Genomic DNA, 18,102 nt, shown 5'->3' on the forward strand with positions numbered 1-18,102 from the left:
CATATACAATAATCAGTAATGTTTTGTGCTGCTTTGATCACTCTCTTCTGTTAAGCAGCAATTACAAAGTGAAGAGAGCTCAAATGACCTATTTTAAAGAAGGACCAAACTTAATTTCCTCAAACAGTTGTATAAAGGATAATATTTTGGCAGGTGCAGATATTCTTGTCATACACTCTGCTAGTTTTAAATCAAAATAAGAAGCCTCACTTTTTCGCCAGTGACTCAGCTCAGTCACAAAATTTGGGTTCTCCTGAATGCATACAAAGTAAATTATACCAGTTTTAAAATGTCTAAGAGGGAAACATTTGCTTAATGCCACCCAAATACACACTAATAACAGTAAGGAAGTAATTTGCTTCCTCTTCCCTGCTGTTGCACCAGTGAAGACTCCAGCCTGGCCATGTGAGAAGTAAAAATATATACATCTTTCTGTTTAATTCTGGTGCTGCAGAAGAGCCCATAGAGAAAAGCAGGTTTGTTGTTGCAGTACCAAGGACAACGCCTAATTAGCTACTTGCTCCAACAAAGGTTGGAAGCACGCTGAGTCCTTTTGAGGCTCTACCTCCAGTTCCATCTCTCCAAGGCTCTGTCTCCTCATGGAGAACTATTCTTTCAAAGTGCCAACCCTGCATTCCAGGGCCTCCCACTTGGCATGCTTCCTGTCCTCTTGGGCAGGAGAAGCATTGTGGAAGGCATTCAGTTCCTCAGACCCAAGGGAAGGTGTCTATGAGGGTCTCTGGCTGTGGTTCTAGAGACCATAGTGCTGTGAGAATTGGTTCAGTGGTCTTCTGCCTGCCAGTCTCAGGTTCAGTGTGACCTGATTACCAGCATTAGGTAGAGCAAGGAACCTGGTCTGGCTCCTTAACAGCACTGTAGCCTCCAGCTCGGTGTTCTGGTCACTGCTGACAATTTCTCTTGAAGCAGGAAAGTAGGCAGATTTTAGATGCCCAGGTCCCAGGGTTCCCATTAACTGTTCAAGTCACCCAGCCACAGGAACATGACTTGAATTCATGTTGAGACTTGGAGAAATCAAATGGATTCTCTTTAGTTTTAGCTCCCTTGAATTAAAATAAACACCAGACTTTTCTGAAAGCAATGCAGAATGCTGCCTAGCTCCTCTGCATTTCTCCACTGCACGATTTGGATGTTATTCCGCAATTAGGAAAGCTTGATTGCAGAATATATATATTTTTGTGCATAGGAAAAACAACTAAATATGTTTGTCTTTTCAACTCCAGGGGGAATGGATTGCATTCGGCTTGGTGAAACAATTATTGAATATTCCTTTGATTTCAAATTTTATATTACCACCAAATTAAGAAATCCACATTATTTGCCGGAACTAGCTACCAAGGTTTCTTTACTCAACTTCATGATTACTCCAGAAGGACTTGAAGATCAGCTTCTAGGCATTGTTGTAGCAAAGGAAAGGTAAATGTTCATATTCTCCACAGGGTGTTTTTGAAGCGTGGCAGGTGATGGGCTTCAATGTGGAGTGTGGCTCCTCCCTGTGCAACCAGCATAGTATGTAATATTTGATATATACCCTTTTTTTAGACCAGAATTAGAGGAGGAACGGAATGCTCTTATTCTCCAGTCCGCCAGCAATAAAAAACAACTAAAAGATATAGAAAATAAGATTTTAGAAACATTGCAGTCTTCTGAAGGGAATATTTTAGAAGATGAAAGTGCCATAACGATTTTGGACTCTGCCAAACTAATGTCTAATGAGATTACAAAGAAACAGCAGGTAAGCAACTTCAGGGTTCGTAAGTGATTGTTGTATTAAATGAATGGTGCACTGTTTGTGAAGTTATCCAAGCTCAGGCTTGGAGCTGAACCTCAGGAACCTGTAAAACCAAGAACATAGAAAGCTGCCTTATCCCAAATCAGACCAATGGGCCAACCTCTCTGCATACAAAGCAGCTGCTCTAATACAGAGCGTTTCCCTGTCTCAAAAGTAGCTTTAAAAGGTTGCTGAAGAGCAGAATGGGACCCATCCCTAGTGTGGTCTGCAGTTACTGTATTGTTAACATAAATTTCTTTACCTTTAGTTTACATGGGTAGAGCTGGTAGGGAGGTAGGCAGGTTTGTAGAAATTTCCTTTTTAGATAAGTGCAACGACTGATACTGCTTGGTGAATCCAAAGAAACTGAGGGGACTGCACCTGCCTCTCAGAGTTCGTTGATCTGCCTCCGTCAGGAGCCCCAAGCCTCTTCAACTTAGATCAAAATCTGAGTGGGAGAAAATACCCCCCTTATGCATCTCTGTGCCCTTCCTCATCCCTAAGCATTATCACAGCCCCCAGCACTCTCAGATCACACTCCTTCCTTCCATTAATGTTAGTGGTGGCTGCACAAACATAGGAACAGGAGATACTAAAAAAAAGATAAACTTTTTCACTCTGCTTCTGTCGTTCTATTGCCCTGGCTAACAGCATGATCGAGTGCAGAGAATTACTGGAACTACTACTCAGAACTTGTAGGAGTCATTTTGAAAACTACAGTTCCCATATTCTCCTTACCCTGTAACACTATTAACAAGGGCAGTGGAGGGGTGTGAAGGAGGCAGTCTCACCTGTTGTCACTTCTGCTGTCATGCTGCTGATGTAAATAATGCAAAGCAGGGGTGGGAGACCTCAGTCTTGGGGTCAAAATAGCATGCAGAAATACATTATACTAGGCAAACTTGCTTGGCAAAAGTGTTTATACTAGAAGAAATTCACACAAAAATGCTGATAAATTTTCATGACCTTTTAAAAATTGAGAGCTGGTGTAGAAATGTGGAGAACTGAACTTAAGATCAGCAAAATGAGAAACACAGCGAAACTGAAATAGACAGGTTTGCCCATAGCTGGAGTGACTGTACAAAGATAAGAGTCACATCCATTGCTCAACAGATGTTTGCATCTCATCCCACCCTCCATGTTATGTGTCCCCTGAAAGTTTGCCCACAATGGAATATAACTCTCAGGATGAAAACATTTTCCTTCCCCTGGTGTAAAGGATCTGGTCCCTTGAACCCTGATTCCAGGTGTCCTTCATTCACATCAATATGCTTTGCATGGATACATGGTACTCTATCCCGCAGTGGGAGTCAGATCATAGGACTTGCTGCACAAGCCATGACATGATACTGACATTGCATGGACCATTGCTGTATGAAAATATAATGAGAAAAAGGTTTAGGGTGAGCCTTCTACACTGTTGTTTATTGAAAACAAGGGGAAGTGCCATATCATGTGCTACATTTGGACATAATTTTATTAGTTTCTACTAATAAATATATTCCCTTTAGATTGCAGAAAAAACTGAAATTAAAATAGCACAGTCTCGAGAAGGCTACAGACCTATTGCAAAGCATTCATCTGTACTGTTCTTTAGTATTGCTGATCTGGCTAATATTGATCCTATGTACCAGTATTCTCTCAGTTGGTTTGTAAATCTTTATATCAACTCTATTCATGACAGGTGAGCAGTTGCTAACTTTAGTTCTTTAATTTCTGTTGTGTTTTGAAATACTGAAGCCATTTTTTAAGCACATGTACCGTATTATTCCATGTATAACATGGCCCCATGTATAAGACAACCCTATTTTTTTGGACCGCAACCAATTTTTTGGGGGGTGGGGGATGCCAAAAGTTTATTTATTTATTTATTTAGATCAACATTTTAAATTGAATATACATATATGTCCTTTCTTTTCTATTTTTAGCAACAAGTCTAAAATCTTGGAAAAAAGGCTGCGATATCTGAATGACCATTTCACATACAACTTGTATTGCAACGTTTGCCGTTCCCTGTTTGAGAAGGATAAGCTGCTGTTTTCATTTTTATTGTGCTGTAATCTTCTAATGTAAGAGGCTCTGTTTCCTGGAATCTTTTGATTAACTAGTAATACATTGATTTCTTTAGGCAGGGGCATCTTAAAAACAAGAAAAGCAGCAGTTATCTTCCAAGTACCAGTGTTTTTGCTCTGGCAAATTATTGCAGCCAGGGAGGCTGAGGAACCTGCTTGCACCACAACTATTGAAGTAGGGGTGTAATTGGACTGTGCAGATTAGCCACTCTAGCTATTTTGTCAGATTGTCTCATTTCTCAGTTCTTTGCCTCTTTTCTGTCCACACGTTTCCTTTCATTTTTCCATAGACACTTTCACTGCTTCAGTCTTGGAGGGTGCTTGACTGTTGAATTGGACAGGGGTGTTCCAACTTGTAATTCCACCACTGGATCCTATTGGTGAAATTGCACAAGTGCTTCCCCCAGTCCCTGTACAACCCAACTGTGCTACACAAGAGCATTAGTAAGTGCAGGTAGGAGTGAATAAAAGCAGATGGAGGCATGCTTTCCAGAGAACCACTGACTGTCAGAAAATGTGTAGTAAGTTGTAGTAATACAAGAAAGAAGATTCCACCTAAACATTAGGAAGAACTTCCTGACAGTAAGAGCTGTTCGACAGTGGAATTTGCTGCCAAGGAGTGTGGTGGAGTCTCCTTCTTTGGAGGTCTTTAAGCAGAGGCTTGACAACCATATGTCAGGAGTGCTCTGATGGTGTTTCCTGCTTGGCAGGGGGTTGGACTCGATGGCCCTTGTGGTCTCTTCCAACTCTATGATTCTATGATTCTATGATTCTATGAAGTTTGTTACAAGTGGGACATGAGCTCTGACCCAGTTGCCCAGAACAGCATGTCATTTTAACTGCAGGAGCAAAAGTTTATAAATCAGTACATGAACATTATTCTGTGATTATTTTTTTTAAAGAAAAGATTGTCACATAATTGCATTTCAAACTAGAATAATGATGTAGATTTAAAACAACATTGTTTTTTTAAAATAGGGCTAAAAAAGAAATAGAACATCAAGAATTTATGTTCTTATTAACTGGAGGAGTTGGCCTCAAGAGCAAATACAAGAATCCAGATCCATCTTGGATACAAGATAAAAGCTGGGATGAACTCTGCCGTGCAAGTGATATGGCTGCTTTTAAAGGACTACGGTAAAACAGAAAATCTGCTGTAACATTACTAGTTTTGTTTCCTTGAGGTACAAGCCCTCTTCAATAAATGTAGGGGGGGGATGAGTGCTAGGATGTGGCTTTCCTATAGTCAAGGTCAGTATAAGGTGACCTTAGAGCCCCTCTCCAGCAAATAAAAAGTAAGTGGACTTCTGCACCCTGCCCTGGGCCCCACCCCATATACCGTATTTTTCCGTTTATAAGACTAGGGTTTTTTCCTAAAAAATAATGTCCAGAATTTTGGGGGCATCTTATACACAGATAGATCTCTCCCCCCTTTTCTTAAATCGGAGTCCCTCAAAATAGAGGTTGTCTTATACATGGGGGCATCTTATAGATGGAAAAATACGGTACATACTGTTAGTGCAGTAGTGATATTGCCATTGCAATCCCCCTGCTCTACAGACCACCTAAATTCAATGAAGCAAGACATGACAACTGATACATGGCAACAACTTCATTGGCTACAGATGTAAGAGGTTTGGCATAGGTAGAACCACCCACTTCTGGCCTGCTTGCTGCCCAAGAAGCATGATGATAGGACTTCTGGCACCACTGCAGCATTCTGCTGGGTGCCTGAGGGCCTAGAGCAATTTTGAAGCTACCACGGGGCCCCACGCTCCTTGTGGGTCGCCCACAAGCACCATGAACTCTAGGAAAGGTTGACATCTGGAAGAGCTCTTACTAAGTGGAAAGCTGAAGTCTAAAAATTTCTAGTTTACACTTTCTGTAGGAGTCATATAGCTGAAGAACTCAAAGAATGGCGTAAAATCTATGACAGTAAAGAACCCCAAAATGTTCCCTTACCAAAACCATGGAATACAAACCTGAATGAAATAAAGAAGATGATTGTTCTTCGATGCCTGAGACCTGACAAGGTAAAATACATGAACGTAATTTCAAAAATGAAATAAAACATAAATGCGTTATTGGTTTCTTTAAGGCTATTTCAAATATTCAGATCAATTTAATATTAGTTTCTTTAGGAAGATTGCTCTTAAGCTATGAGCTGAGTCTACCTATGTGTGTATTACAGTCATTGACTACAAGATTTAGATTTCTATTTCTTCAAAGTCCCTAAATAGTTACTATTTAGTGGTCCTAGATGAAACAAGCTAGATTTTATGTTTTTTGCAACAAAATCTATTTTATGCTGAAGATTTCTTTTAAAACAGATTTCACCTGCTATAACCACCTTTGTGACTGACAAACTTGGAAAGAAATTCGTTGAGCCACCACCATTTGACCTAACAAAAAGCTACTTAGATTCAAATTCTACAATCCCACTCATCTTTGTTCTGTCTCCTGGAGCAGATCCTATGGCCAGTAAGTTAAATGTTGTGCATTTTTCTTTTGAACCAGTCTTCCAGTTAAGGCTCTTATTCATCATGTGTCTCTGAAAGATTAATTTGAAACTCTGTATATTTTAAAATCAATAAAAATTACTTAATTATTTTTTTTTACACAGATCTGATTGTTAGTCATCAGCACTGATAAGTGTAAATGAAATGATACAAATAGCTTCAGTTTTGCATTTTGTACTCCGCCTTTACCAATTAACACAGAATAAAATATGACACCTTTCATGACAGGTCTTCTGAAATTTGCAAATGACAAAAATATGATTGGAAACAAGTTTCAGTCCATATCTCTGGGACAGGGACAAGGACCAATAGCGGCAAAAATGATTAGATCAGGAATGGAGGAAGGGACTTGGGTTTGCTTACAAAACTGCCACCTTGCTGTCTCCTGGATGCCAATGCTAGAGAAAATCTGTGAAGAGTTCAGTGCTGAAACTTGCAATGGCACTTTCAGACTCTGGCTGACTAGTTATCCATCACCCAAGGTACTTTTATTTCCCAAGGATCCATTAATGAGTGATGTAACAACCTATAAAATCATGTTATAGGTTTTCCATGAGTGCCAAACTGTCCCATGGGTCTTCATTTCCACCTGGCGTCCAAGGCAGGAAATGCATGAGAGCTGAGGAATTTGCAGCTACTTTCTTTCCTCACTTAGTCCATCTCCTGCCTTCATGTGCTTTGTCCTGTGACCTCTTTGTCCTGTGATCTTGGCTCCTCTTGCTTGACGACTTGTGTGAGTGTCTTGTCAACTGTGTACTTATAAAACAATTTTGTATTCTGTACTAAATAAGAGGTGCGTAATCTGTAAATGATCTTTTGCTAAGTTTTTTAGCTCTTCCTTTTTTAAAGAGAAGGATTCTCTAACACCACCATCTGAGTCAGTGTGTCTACTTTGAGCAGGACTAGCATTGAATACCACCCTTTGATACACAGGATGAACATGTTGCTTTATTAAATTCTCTTATCAAGGCCTGTTGTTATGTAACAATCAGAGGTTGAAAGGGGAAGCTTGGGAAGTCCATTTAAAGCCCCGTTCTTTCCCAGCCCCACCCTTTCCCATTTGGGGCATGACTTCTCCATGATAGCCTCCTGTGCCAAACTGGGAGGCCCCATAGACCAGGTTTAGTCGGGGGGGGCAGAGTTTCCCTGTCCCCTGGTGTACTTTAAGGTTCTCAATTGTTTGTTTGCACCTGCAGCTTTACCTGCCACACACACCTGATACTGTCTGTATGCAGCCTTGTGGACATCTGGCAGTCCTATTTTGTCCCTTGATCTGAAGACCCCTTGTGCCTGAGATATCAGGACACAAAAAGAACAGGAATATTAATTATATGACAATATATTACATTCTTGTTTTGAACCACTTTCTATACCAAATAATTGAACAGAAATCATAAATAAAAATGGAAATCTCCTAATGTGGTGCTGTTGCCATACTTGTTTTTCCTAGTTTCCAGTAACCATTTTACAGAATGGTGTTAAGATGACAAACGAGCCTCCTACAGGCCTTCGGTTAAACCTGCTTCAGTCCTACGTCTCCGATCCTCTTTCTGATCCTGCCTTTTTTGCTGGGTGCCCTGGAAAGGAACAGGTAAATTTTCTCTCAGAAGTTGTTAACATGTTAAGTATCCAAAAAGCTTATTGGTTGTTTTGCTTGCTCAAGATGGTCTTCAGTATGACCTTTAACTTTAGGGTATAAAGTACAGCAGAGTTGCATCTTTTGTGAGAGTTACATTTGAGGGGGTTGTGCATAAAGCTGAAACCCTGTACTGTACTGTACTGTACAGTTGTACCTCGGAAGTCGAACGCCTTGCAAGTTAAACGTTTTGGCTCCTGAATGCCACAAACCCAGAAGTGAGTGTTCCGGTTTGCTAACGTTCTTTGGAACCCAAACGTCCAACACAGCTTCCGCGGCTTCCAATTGGCTGCAGGAGCTTCCTGCAGCCAATCGGAAGCCGCGCCTTGGTTTCCAAATGTTTTGGAAGTCAAATAGACTTCCAGAACAGATTCCGTTCAACTTCCGAGGTATGACTGTATACTCAAAATAATGCTGGAACTTCCCCCATGCAACCATCCCTCCCTTTCTGAAGCCAGCACATTGAGCAGGCCTTGCTTACGGGGCTCTGAGAGGCTCCTGCATGATCTCGTGGGAGCCTCCCAAAACCCACAAGAGACCTTCCCAGATTCCAATAAGCAAGTCTGAAAGCTGTTTCCAGGCCTGGGAAAGAGCATTTAAGGCTTGTGTGCATTTATTTTGTGCAATATCAATTGGCCAGTTGCCAAACACGTGAAGCTGTGATCACACAAGTGAAATGTGTGCAAGTTGCAAGTCAACTGTACAGTATAGACCTATATTTTGCATGGATGTATGGTGCCTGTATCTCCATAGTTTGTTTTACAATAACTTCTGTCCACGTATTTTCTATCATCTACCTCTTAGCATATATTCTCCCTCTGCTAGACAAATAATTTGTAGGCTTTCCATTCAGCTGCCTTCTACTTAGAAAATGAGGAGGCCTATTTCATCCTTCTTTCAAATAGATCAGGGCAGCAATAATACCACCACCCCATTTTATTTTCACTGAATATAGTGCAAAATACTAATTGCAATAGAGAAAAATAAACTTTCTTTTTGAGTATCTGTGAAGGAATAGAACTTTCAGCCATGTTGCATTGTGTAGTACAATGGCTGATTTCTCCTTTAAAAGCTCTCCTGCATAGGAGAGTCAAATATTGAAAGTTAAAAGTTAAAGGGGATGTTCTGCCCAGGAAATTATGCTCAGGAGAGGGTCAAAGGAACTCTAGGAACTTGGAAACGGAGGAGACATAGGCAATTGAAGTTCTGGAGGTTAAGGGACTTAAGAGCGACAGTTTTGCGAGATTATGATGGAAAGAGCGATGTTATCTATGAAGGAGATGATATATGGAAACCATCTCGATTTGAGGATTGGAAGAACGGAAAATTCACACAGGATTATTATTATTATTGGTGTTTATCGGCTTAAGGAGACTATCAGAAGAGATCATAAAGAAAAAAGAGAAAATATATGAACAAGATGTGATGTGGAAACAGCAAGATAAGATTGGATAGAATTATGAACTCTGTTTGGACTGATTTGGACATTAACGCTGCAGCAAGAAGATGATCAGAATTCCCCTTCGGATGTTGAAATATGGGTCCCCCCAACAAAATTTAAAATTCGGCTTTGTAATTCGGAATTTATGTGATGTGATTTAATTTGATGTGATTGGCCGGTTAATAAAAATTATTTAAAAAAAAAAGTTCTGGAGATTAAAGGATGTTTAGTGGATGCAGCCAGAGAAAAAAAAAAGAGGGGAGGGGGAGTTTTTGAGCTATTTTTAAGGGAAATTGCTCACCCTGCTGACATGGGCTGCCATACATCCAGATTTCCCCAGACATTTCAGCAATTTCTGCTGAGACACTGTTCCCAACGGCAGAATTCCCGGCTGTGTCTGGGAAATTTTGGGTGCATGGCAACCCTAGAGTATATATATTTATCCTAATATATCTAGTAATATACATGTATGTAGATTGTATATAGATTGATATACTTTCTTCAGCTTTGGTTACATTGTCCTATTTCCATTTGTTTTTATTTCCTAAAGAGATGGGAGAAACTGCTCTTTGGAGTTTGTTTCTTTCATGCTCTTGTTCAGGAGAGGAAGAAATTTGGGCCTCTTGGATGGAATATTCCATATGGATTTAATGAATCAGACTTGCGTATCAGTGTAAGACAGCTTCAGGTAAAGATATTTATTCCTTCTGCAGCACATCTAGGCCTTGGTAAAGAACTGTAAATGGGTTTCACTTGTGCATTAGGGTCCCAATGATGGTACAAGTGTTCATCTGACCTTTTGCATAAGTACCAAGACTTGTTGTCAGCAGCAATTTGGTGATGTCTGGCAAGTTCTGTGTAACACAGCACCACTGTGTAAAGGAATTTGGGGTGGTTTGTGCAAAAAAGGTGGCAGTTGTTCCTTATGAAAGATCCTGAGGGATCTCAAAAAGCAATACCAGACCCAGTGTTAGCTAGAACCGTGTTCAAGATTTCCTTTTTTGTTTGTTAGTTAAAAAAACAAGGTCTTTGACAAGTACACATGCCAAATAATAGGATGTTGCTTAATCTGTAGCTGCAGACTATGGTTTCTGTATGCTGAAACAAGCCTTTAGCAGTTGGCTAATCAGCAGTTAGATATGCTATGTTAAAGTTATTCAAATACTAGATTCTGATCAAAGAGTTCATATATGAATTATGCACCTTTTCATCATGCAAACCATCCGTTAATTTAGAGCAAATAAGAATATAAGGTATTATGTCATGTATAGCATTGATGCTTATAACAGTAATTTCAGAAGCTCCCTATGCCACTTCATTCATATATTCAGCAATGGTTAGTTAAATAAACTAATTGAATTATTTTGAAAATCTAAATTCAATGTGGTTTACAAAGTTTATATATTATATGTAGGGTTTCATCCAATGCTAGACCTACTTAAAAATTGAAATTAATGAACAGGTTTAACTTGGGTCCACTCACTTCAGTGGATCTGCTCTGAGCAGAACTAGCATTGGATATAACCAGTAATATTGATAAAATGTGATATGCATAGAATGCTTTCAGCTGAATAAATTCATCAATATTGCCCAAACTTTGCTTATCTGTTGTATTATGAGCAAGCCATATCATAGTGCAAAGTTGTTTAAACCCACTATTTTATTTCCAATTTCAGTTATTTATAAATGAATATGAACATGTTCCATTTGAAGCAATATCTTACCTTACGGGTGAATGCAACTACGGAGGGCGAGTGACAGATGATTGGGACAGACGCCTACTACTAACTATGCTTGCTGACTTTTACAACCCAGAAATAGTTGAAAATCCTCAGTATTTCTTTTCTCCTAGTGGCAGTTACTATGCCCCTCCGCGGGGTACCTATGATGACTACATTGAATTTATTAAGGTACTGTCTTGTTTCTCTGTACTTGGGTCATATACCAACTTTACTTAAAATAGGGGTAGGGAATGAGACTTGTGGGACAGATTTTTATCTCCCAAACCCCTGCAGGCCAAATTTAAGGTCACACTGATGTTAGGTGAGGTGGCACTTTGAAGCCTCAACAATTGCCTTATCCTTGCGACTTCAAAGTGCTGTGCAGGTCTCTGTGCAAGGGTCGGGTGTGGGCCTTTTGAAGCCCTGATGCTCAGTTGATCTTTGGAACTTCAGAATCCTGGTCAATCAGCTGATCATTGGAGCTTCAGAAGACAAGTGTGTGTGTGGTCTTTGACATTCTGCAAGGGGCTTCTGAATCCCTATTAGCTGATGGGCAATACTACAGAAACCCCTTTTGGCCCAGCTCAGCCGACATTTAACTACCCACAACTGATATATGACATCAGGTGATTGTCAGGTGACTGTGGATTGGTCACTATGACTTAGTGAGCCAAATGGGGAGGTCTGGCAGGCCTAACTAAGCCCCCAGTCTTGATGTTCCCTGTCCTTGACTTAAAGGGACTCTTTCTGAAATGCTTAGTCTATAATGAACTTCATGTGGTTTGTCCTAGAATCTCCCTTTCAGTCAGCAGCCAGAGGTGTTTGGATTGCATGATAATGTAGATATCTCAAAGGATCTCCAGCAAACAAAAATCCTCTTTGAATCTCTGATCCTGACACAAGGAGGAAGCCATCAAGGAGGGTCTTCAGGTGGTGGTGACACTGCTTTGTATGAAATTGCAGATGACATCCTGAGCAAGGTATTTAGTCTTTCCTAGAGAAATTTCATGCTCTACCTTACACAATGAGTTTTCTTTGCAAAAGGGGCAGACTTTGTGATATATTTTGTATTGGTACCAATGCTGAAATGGATCATGTGTTTTAGGAGTACTGAAGCAAGCACATAGTATGAGATTCATAGCAAGATCAGTTTCATCCTTCAAATCTATAACTTCAGAAAAGTGCTGAAAACTTTTCTGTTTCAGTCACCATCAGGTTTCAGCCCCACACGGGAACCTGGTTAGGATTCCTGAAACCACCACATGTTCATTGTGTTCATATTGCCCCATCAACAATGAGACTTAAAAAGAGTAAAACGACAGCATTAGTCACGGCAATATTAACGTGTGTCTCACTGGCTCATTTGCCTGTGTTGCTTGTTTGTGTATTTGCACTACATATGTCAAAAAGTCAGTTGTAAATGTCACAAGAACCGTTTACATATAAGTGGGTATATCACCTTGCCATTTCAGACAGCAACAGTTTACCCACAAACAAGTGGCAAGCCTAAAGAGGGTACTTCCTTTGCAGTGTCTGTCCAAACATTGTAAGTGACATTGTATGAAAGTGAATTTATTTCACAAAGAAAAATATTTCCTTAGGACAAAACGAAAGAGGAGCCCTACTCAAACACATGGGTTGGGGTTCAGATGCAAACTGCACTACCTATTACTACTGTGGCCTAGGAGATTACCTGGGGAAAACAACTGGTATAGACATAGCCAGCTTTATCAGGTCTGAGCCAGTTAAATATTCCTGTTAATACTTTTTTCATTGCAAAGTTTGAACTAGTGAAGATTCATTTGGTAATGATTTATTGAGTTGCGCTGTGGTCCCTAAAAAGCCACCTTCAATTCCCATCTGAATTATATGACCACACAGAATTATCTGGAAAACACACAAAGAGATAATGGTGATGTTGCTGGCAATAATTTGACCATCATTCATTCAGCATGAGCTTTCATGTCAGTTTATTATGTTATCACAGAATTATTAAATGAAAACCTATTTACATTTGTCAAAATGGAAACAAATATGTCAACATTTCTAGCTTCCGAGTGATTATGATATTGAAGCTGCACTGCTCAAGTACCCCGTGAGATATGAAGAAAGTATGAACACTGTGCTAGTACAAGAAATGGAGCGCTTTAACAAGTAAGGGGAATTATTTTCTATACTTATATTTTACAACATTTTTTTTAAATATTAAACTCCCATGTATTTCATTAATCCATGTAATCTTACACTAGAAACAGTTGATTTTGTAGTACAGCCATCATAACATTGTAGTATCATTTTTGAAATTAGTGGATACAACATTTGCAGGCCATATGTAACTGGTAATTTTAGTGATATATCTGTGTTTGTGTTTCTGCATATTTAGTTTAATACGAACCATACGTACAACTTTGGTGAACTTGAAGAAAGCCATTAAGGGACTGGTTGTGATGGATTCTGAACTGGAAGCCCTTTGTGGCAGTCTCCTCGTTGGAAAAGTTGCTGAGAACTGGGCTAAGCGTTCATACCCAAGTCTGAAACCACTGGGAAGTTATATCCTTGATTTCCTAGAAAGGCTGAAATTCTTACAGGTAAAACAAGAAGTATTATGTTACTAAATACTGCAAATTTCTAATAAATGAATTAGTTTAATAAGAAACAATCATAACATTTGGAATCTATTTTGGGAATCTTGTCAGTAAAGGAGTTTTTTACCAGCATAATTTACTTACATAAGTTTGCAAAATATGATACATCTATAGCCAGTATGTTAAAGTATATCTTCTGTTGTTCTTCTAAGGAATGGTATGAATCTGGAAAGCCCTGTGTCTTTTGGCTGTCAGGTTTCTTCTTCACGCAAGCATTTTTAACTGGAGCGATGCAGAACTATGCGCGAAAATACACTGTTCCTATTGATCTACTTGGATATGAATTTCAGGTATAACAAGCTGCATAAGCCACATTTTTCAGATTGGATACAGCTTGCTACTAATCTTTGGTGTTCATATGCTGTAAAGGGTTTTATACCTGTTCCTCTTTTGTTGTATGAAGTCAAGCACTTGTTCAATAATATAGCTGACACAGATCCAAAGAAATGCACAACTAATTTCACATGCCCAAGGGGACTTTGGCTTATATTTCTCAAGCAGTTGCCAGGCCAAGTGGTCTACAACTTTTGAAGTTAAGGGGACTTTCAGAAGCAATTGTGCTTACTTCCATACTAGAGCCCTTTAATGCTGTTATAGGAGGTTGCTTTTCCATAATTAGCTGGAAGTGGAATTAAAACAAAGCACTTACCAGTAATATAGTGCTGTTTTATCCAGCAGTGTCTTTTCCATAATCAAGATCCTTCCACAAGGGTTACTCACAATTAAGTACTATTCAGCAAAGAGCCTTTCCATTGTTAATTAAAAGTTCCTACTAGCAGGGTTGTTGTTTTTTACTACTACTACTACTACTACTACTCCACTACTGCTACATGTAGCAGTATACTACCCTTCTGCCATGGGAACAATCCTTGGGGAACAATCTTCCTATATACCGTACATAAAAATGTAAGGCTATCATTGGGCAGCCCCCATTGAAGAATTTGTAGTGCCTCATCACAATCCTGTATTTGCATGAAGTCAAGGCGGAGGAGGGGAGCAAAAGAGAAGGCAGGTTTTAAAATGGCAGTTTTAAACGACAGCGGAGGTTTGAATAAAGCAGGGATGGAGCTGAGGAGCTGTGAGGATATGAGTGTGTGTGAAGGAGTTGGGAGGGAATGGAAGGTCCAAAAAAATATTAAAAACGTTAAAAGCAAGAATACATCTCTAAAGCCAGAAAACGTGGGGAAACAACATCAAGTTGCTAAGATTGTTATCAGCCTTCACGTTTCAAAAGTCCAGGTGAACCAATATGCCTTCAGTCTTCTTCAAAACACCATCAGGCATACCTCCCCAAGGAGAGAGTTCTACAAACAAGGTGCTGTCACAGGGCTCACAGCAGTCAGGCACTGGAGGCTTACTTCCTGTGCTGTCAGTGTTCTGGTTCTTCAGCAAGCACAGCAGATGAAGTTTTGTGAGTCAAGGGTACCTTCTAAGTTGCAATACCAGATGGTTTGAATGTTGTCAGCTAACTCCATAGGCTAGTCCAGACCCCCCCCCCAAATCTTTGCCTCAGAGACCGAGCAGCTCAATGCTGGGAGTAGCTGCTGAACAGTATTGAAAAGCCCTCGCTCTGTCATGCCACATCTGGTATTCTCCTCTGCCTGCTCCAAAACCAGCCCATCTTAGTCCATGTTATGACCCTGTAGCCCTTCAGAGACTTGCCTGCCTGTTCCTGAATCAAATTCTCTCTGTGCCCTGGTGCACACTTTTGTCTCTGAATGCAGTCAGTGCCTGTATAGCAAAATTCATTTTAAAATGTAGAGCAGAAGAGGTATAAATTGCAAGACTGGGGCAAGTAAGATGCCACTCTTTTAGCCATTGTCAACAAGAAGCAGGAGATGCGTAGGGCCTGCAAATAGAAAATTTTAAATTAAAGGCATAGGAGCACTGAAAGTTCCTCTAATGCTTTGGCTGTCTGTGTTGGAAAGTTTGGTGCCATAACACCACCATCAACACCACAAACCATCTGAAAAAACAGCAGGATAAAAAAATGGAACTGCAACTTTATTTATTCTTTGAAAATGTATTTCTGTTTTGTTTAGGTTATTCCTAAGGACACTTCTAAAGTTGCTCCAGAAGATGGTGTTTATATTCATGGATTGTTTTTAGATGGAGCACGCTGGGACAGAAAGAAGTTAGTAATTCAGTAAATGTGCAGTTAATTGGCATGTGTTAAAGTGCTCTCCCACGTCCTTCATGCATGCTAATATTTAATTCCTTTTAATATCTTGACATATTTTTAATATTGAAATAATATTTTAAGACTACAGTAGTTTCCTCTATCAAATTAGATTGAAAAACCAGATGAATGTATTTGTTCTAGCCATCAAAACACTTTTTATAAATATAGTCATGTATTATTTGCTATATTGATTTGAAGACAAACTTCTGCTTGAAATACTTGAAAACATTCTCAACAGGAGTAGTATTCCTACAACATGTTACAATATCAAATCATGATTTTAAGTTATTTTTAAACCAGCAGAGGGTGTCCTTTTTCAGCCTGAGCACCAGATGGAAGAACTGTCCTATCCTCTATGGGCCACTTTTCAGTGGTGGGTGGGGCCACTCACTTGTCTATTGAGTGATGTCAATATTATGATTTTTTATTATTAGATTTATATCCCATAATTTGTCCAATGAGCTTAAGGTGGCATACATATTCCCCTCTTTCCCTGTGAAGTAGGCTAGGCTGAGAGACAATGACTGGCCCAAGGTTACCCAGTATGGATCATTGGTACATAGGGATATGAACCCTGGTATCCCAGGTTATAAACCATCATTTTAACTGCTTGCTGTCAGTGATGATCAGCTCATTGGCAATGACAGCAAGCTCTCCTTTGTCCATCTGCAGATGCAGCCAAGCATCTAGCAAAACTGTTTCCAGAAGAAAAATGTCCGTTTGTAGGTTAGGGGCCAGCCCAAGACATTTTGACAGCTGAAGTAAATCACAAAATGGGACCACTACCCTTCCACTGGCAAAGAAGGGGTGAGTGAAGATCTAAATCAGGAACAAGCTCATTAGCTTCATTAGCTCTTTAGAGCACCCAGAAAACTATTTTGGAGCAATTGTTTTTGGAAGTTTATGACATCTTTTAACTTCAATCTTCCTTTCTTCACAACACTTTTTCTTTTTCTACCCTCTTATTTCTATTACACTTTCTTTTTCAGATCTTCCTTAATATCTATGCCAGTATTATGTGTGTTGTGTACATTTGTTTTTCACTGTTCATTTTTTTTCTTTCATCAGAGGACTTCTAGCTGAACAATATCCTAAAATACTCTTTGATGCAATGCCAATTATATGGATAAAGCCAAGTAAGTAAACTGGATATTTGGCAAATAATGAACTGGAAATGTCCCATCCTTCAGTATAGTAGATCTCTCTCATCTTCAGTGACCTCTTAGATTGCTTTGTTCGCACTTTCTGACTATATATTTTATTTTTTCTGTTTTCCTAAATATCTGCAAATCTTCTTTGGAGAAGAGATTTACTCTTTTCCTTCCTGTGTATTCTTTTGCTGACTTAATTTGAAATGCATGTTTTAAATCTGAATCCTGGACATAGTTTGGAAACTGCAACATAAATATTTTTCTTTTGCTAGTGACTGGTAAACAAAGAAGAATAGCATTTTGTTTCATGTTTGTCCATGTAGTGTCCTATTCATTAGGATAACATAAGCATGACAAATGAATTATAATTATTATTTAACCTATTTAACCTATTTGTGCATTACTCCTGAAATAGAAACAATATATATATATTAGTTATCAAAGGGCCATTATTTTATGGCTAAATGTGTAAAGTGTCTGGTTGGATTGCAAGTGGGTGAACTTAATGGTGAACTTAGACTTAATGGGTAAACAGAATTATGATTGGGTCTGTGGCTCCCAAGTCAAATCTATGGGCTCACTTTCAGACTGTCCTTAAATAGATAGTGTGTGATTATTATCCAGCATTGCATTCTTTTACTTCAGCATCTCTGTTAAACTTTAATACCTTTTGACAATTCAGAAGTTAATAGTATTTGGAAATCAATGTATTACTGCATATACATTAAGGTCAATTACTCAGCTCCTTACACATGTAGGAGCTTTGATGTCATTCAGTATCAGAGCTGAAAAGCCAAGCAGCAATGTCATCTGTAGTACCTGTTGCCGGACTACATGACACCTGCCTTCCCCACTCGGGTGCCTTCCAGATGTTCTGGACTATTTTTGACTATGGGTGGAGGGCTGGCTTGTTGAATGCTCTCTGATGTTAAGCTCAAGCAGACTC

At 39.4% G+C, this 18,102-nt stretch overlaps 1 protein-coding gene across 2 annotated transcripts in view; it reads left to right on the forward strand.

Annotated features, from left to right (window-relative positions):
* The window catches only part of DNAH12 (dynein axonemal heavy chain 12), a 92,018-nt gene that overhangs the window by 71,770 nt on the left and 2,146 nt on the right, over window positions 1-18,102 (forward strand). For both annotated transcript variants that reach the window (XM_083602808.1, XM_083602809.1), the window contains 17 exons: window positions 1,242-1,434; window positions 1,561-1,753; window positions 3,301-3,473; window positions 3,718-3,858; window positions 4,840-4,998; window positions 5,750-5,894; window positions 6,192-6,342; window positions 6,609-6,862; window positions 7,831-7,971; window positions 10,008-10,145; window positions 11,134-11,367; window positions 11,970-12,158; window positions 13,229-13,332; window positions 13,562-13,766; window positions 13,976-14,113; window positions 15,866-15,957; window positions 17,074-17,141. In XM_083602808.1, coding sequence (XP_083458934.1) covers window positions 1,242-1,434; window positions 1,561-1,753; window positions 3,301-3,473; window positions 3,718-3,858; window positions 4,840-4,998; window positions 5,750-5,894; window positions 6,192-6,342; window positions 6,609-6,862; window positions 7,831-7,971; window positions 10,008-10,145; window positions 11,134-11,367; window positions 11,970-12,158; window positions 13,229-13,332; window positions 13,562-13,766; window positions 13,976-14,113; window positions 15,866-15,957; window positions 17,074-17,141 — 2,718 coding nt within the window. The remainder of the gene's footprint in view (window positions 1-1,241; window positions 1,435-1,560; window positions 1,754-3,300; window positions 3,474-3,717; window positions 3,859-4,839; window positions 4,999-5,749; window positions 5,895-6,191; window positions 6,343-6,608; window positions 6,863-7,830; window positions 7,972-10,007; window positions 10,146-11,133; window positions 11,368-11,969; window positions 12,159-13,228; window positions 13,333-13,561; window positions 13,767-13,975; window positions 14,114-15,865; window positions 15,958-17,073; window positions 17,142-18,102) is intronic.

This window comes from Podarcis filfolensis, assembly GCF_964270895.1.
Source record: "Podarcis filfolensis genome assembly, chromosome: 2".
Lineage (NCBI taxonomy): Eukaryota > Metazoa > Chordata > Lepidosauria > Squamata > Lacertidae > Podarcis > Podarcis filfolensis.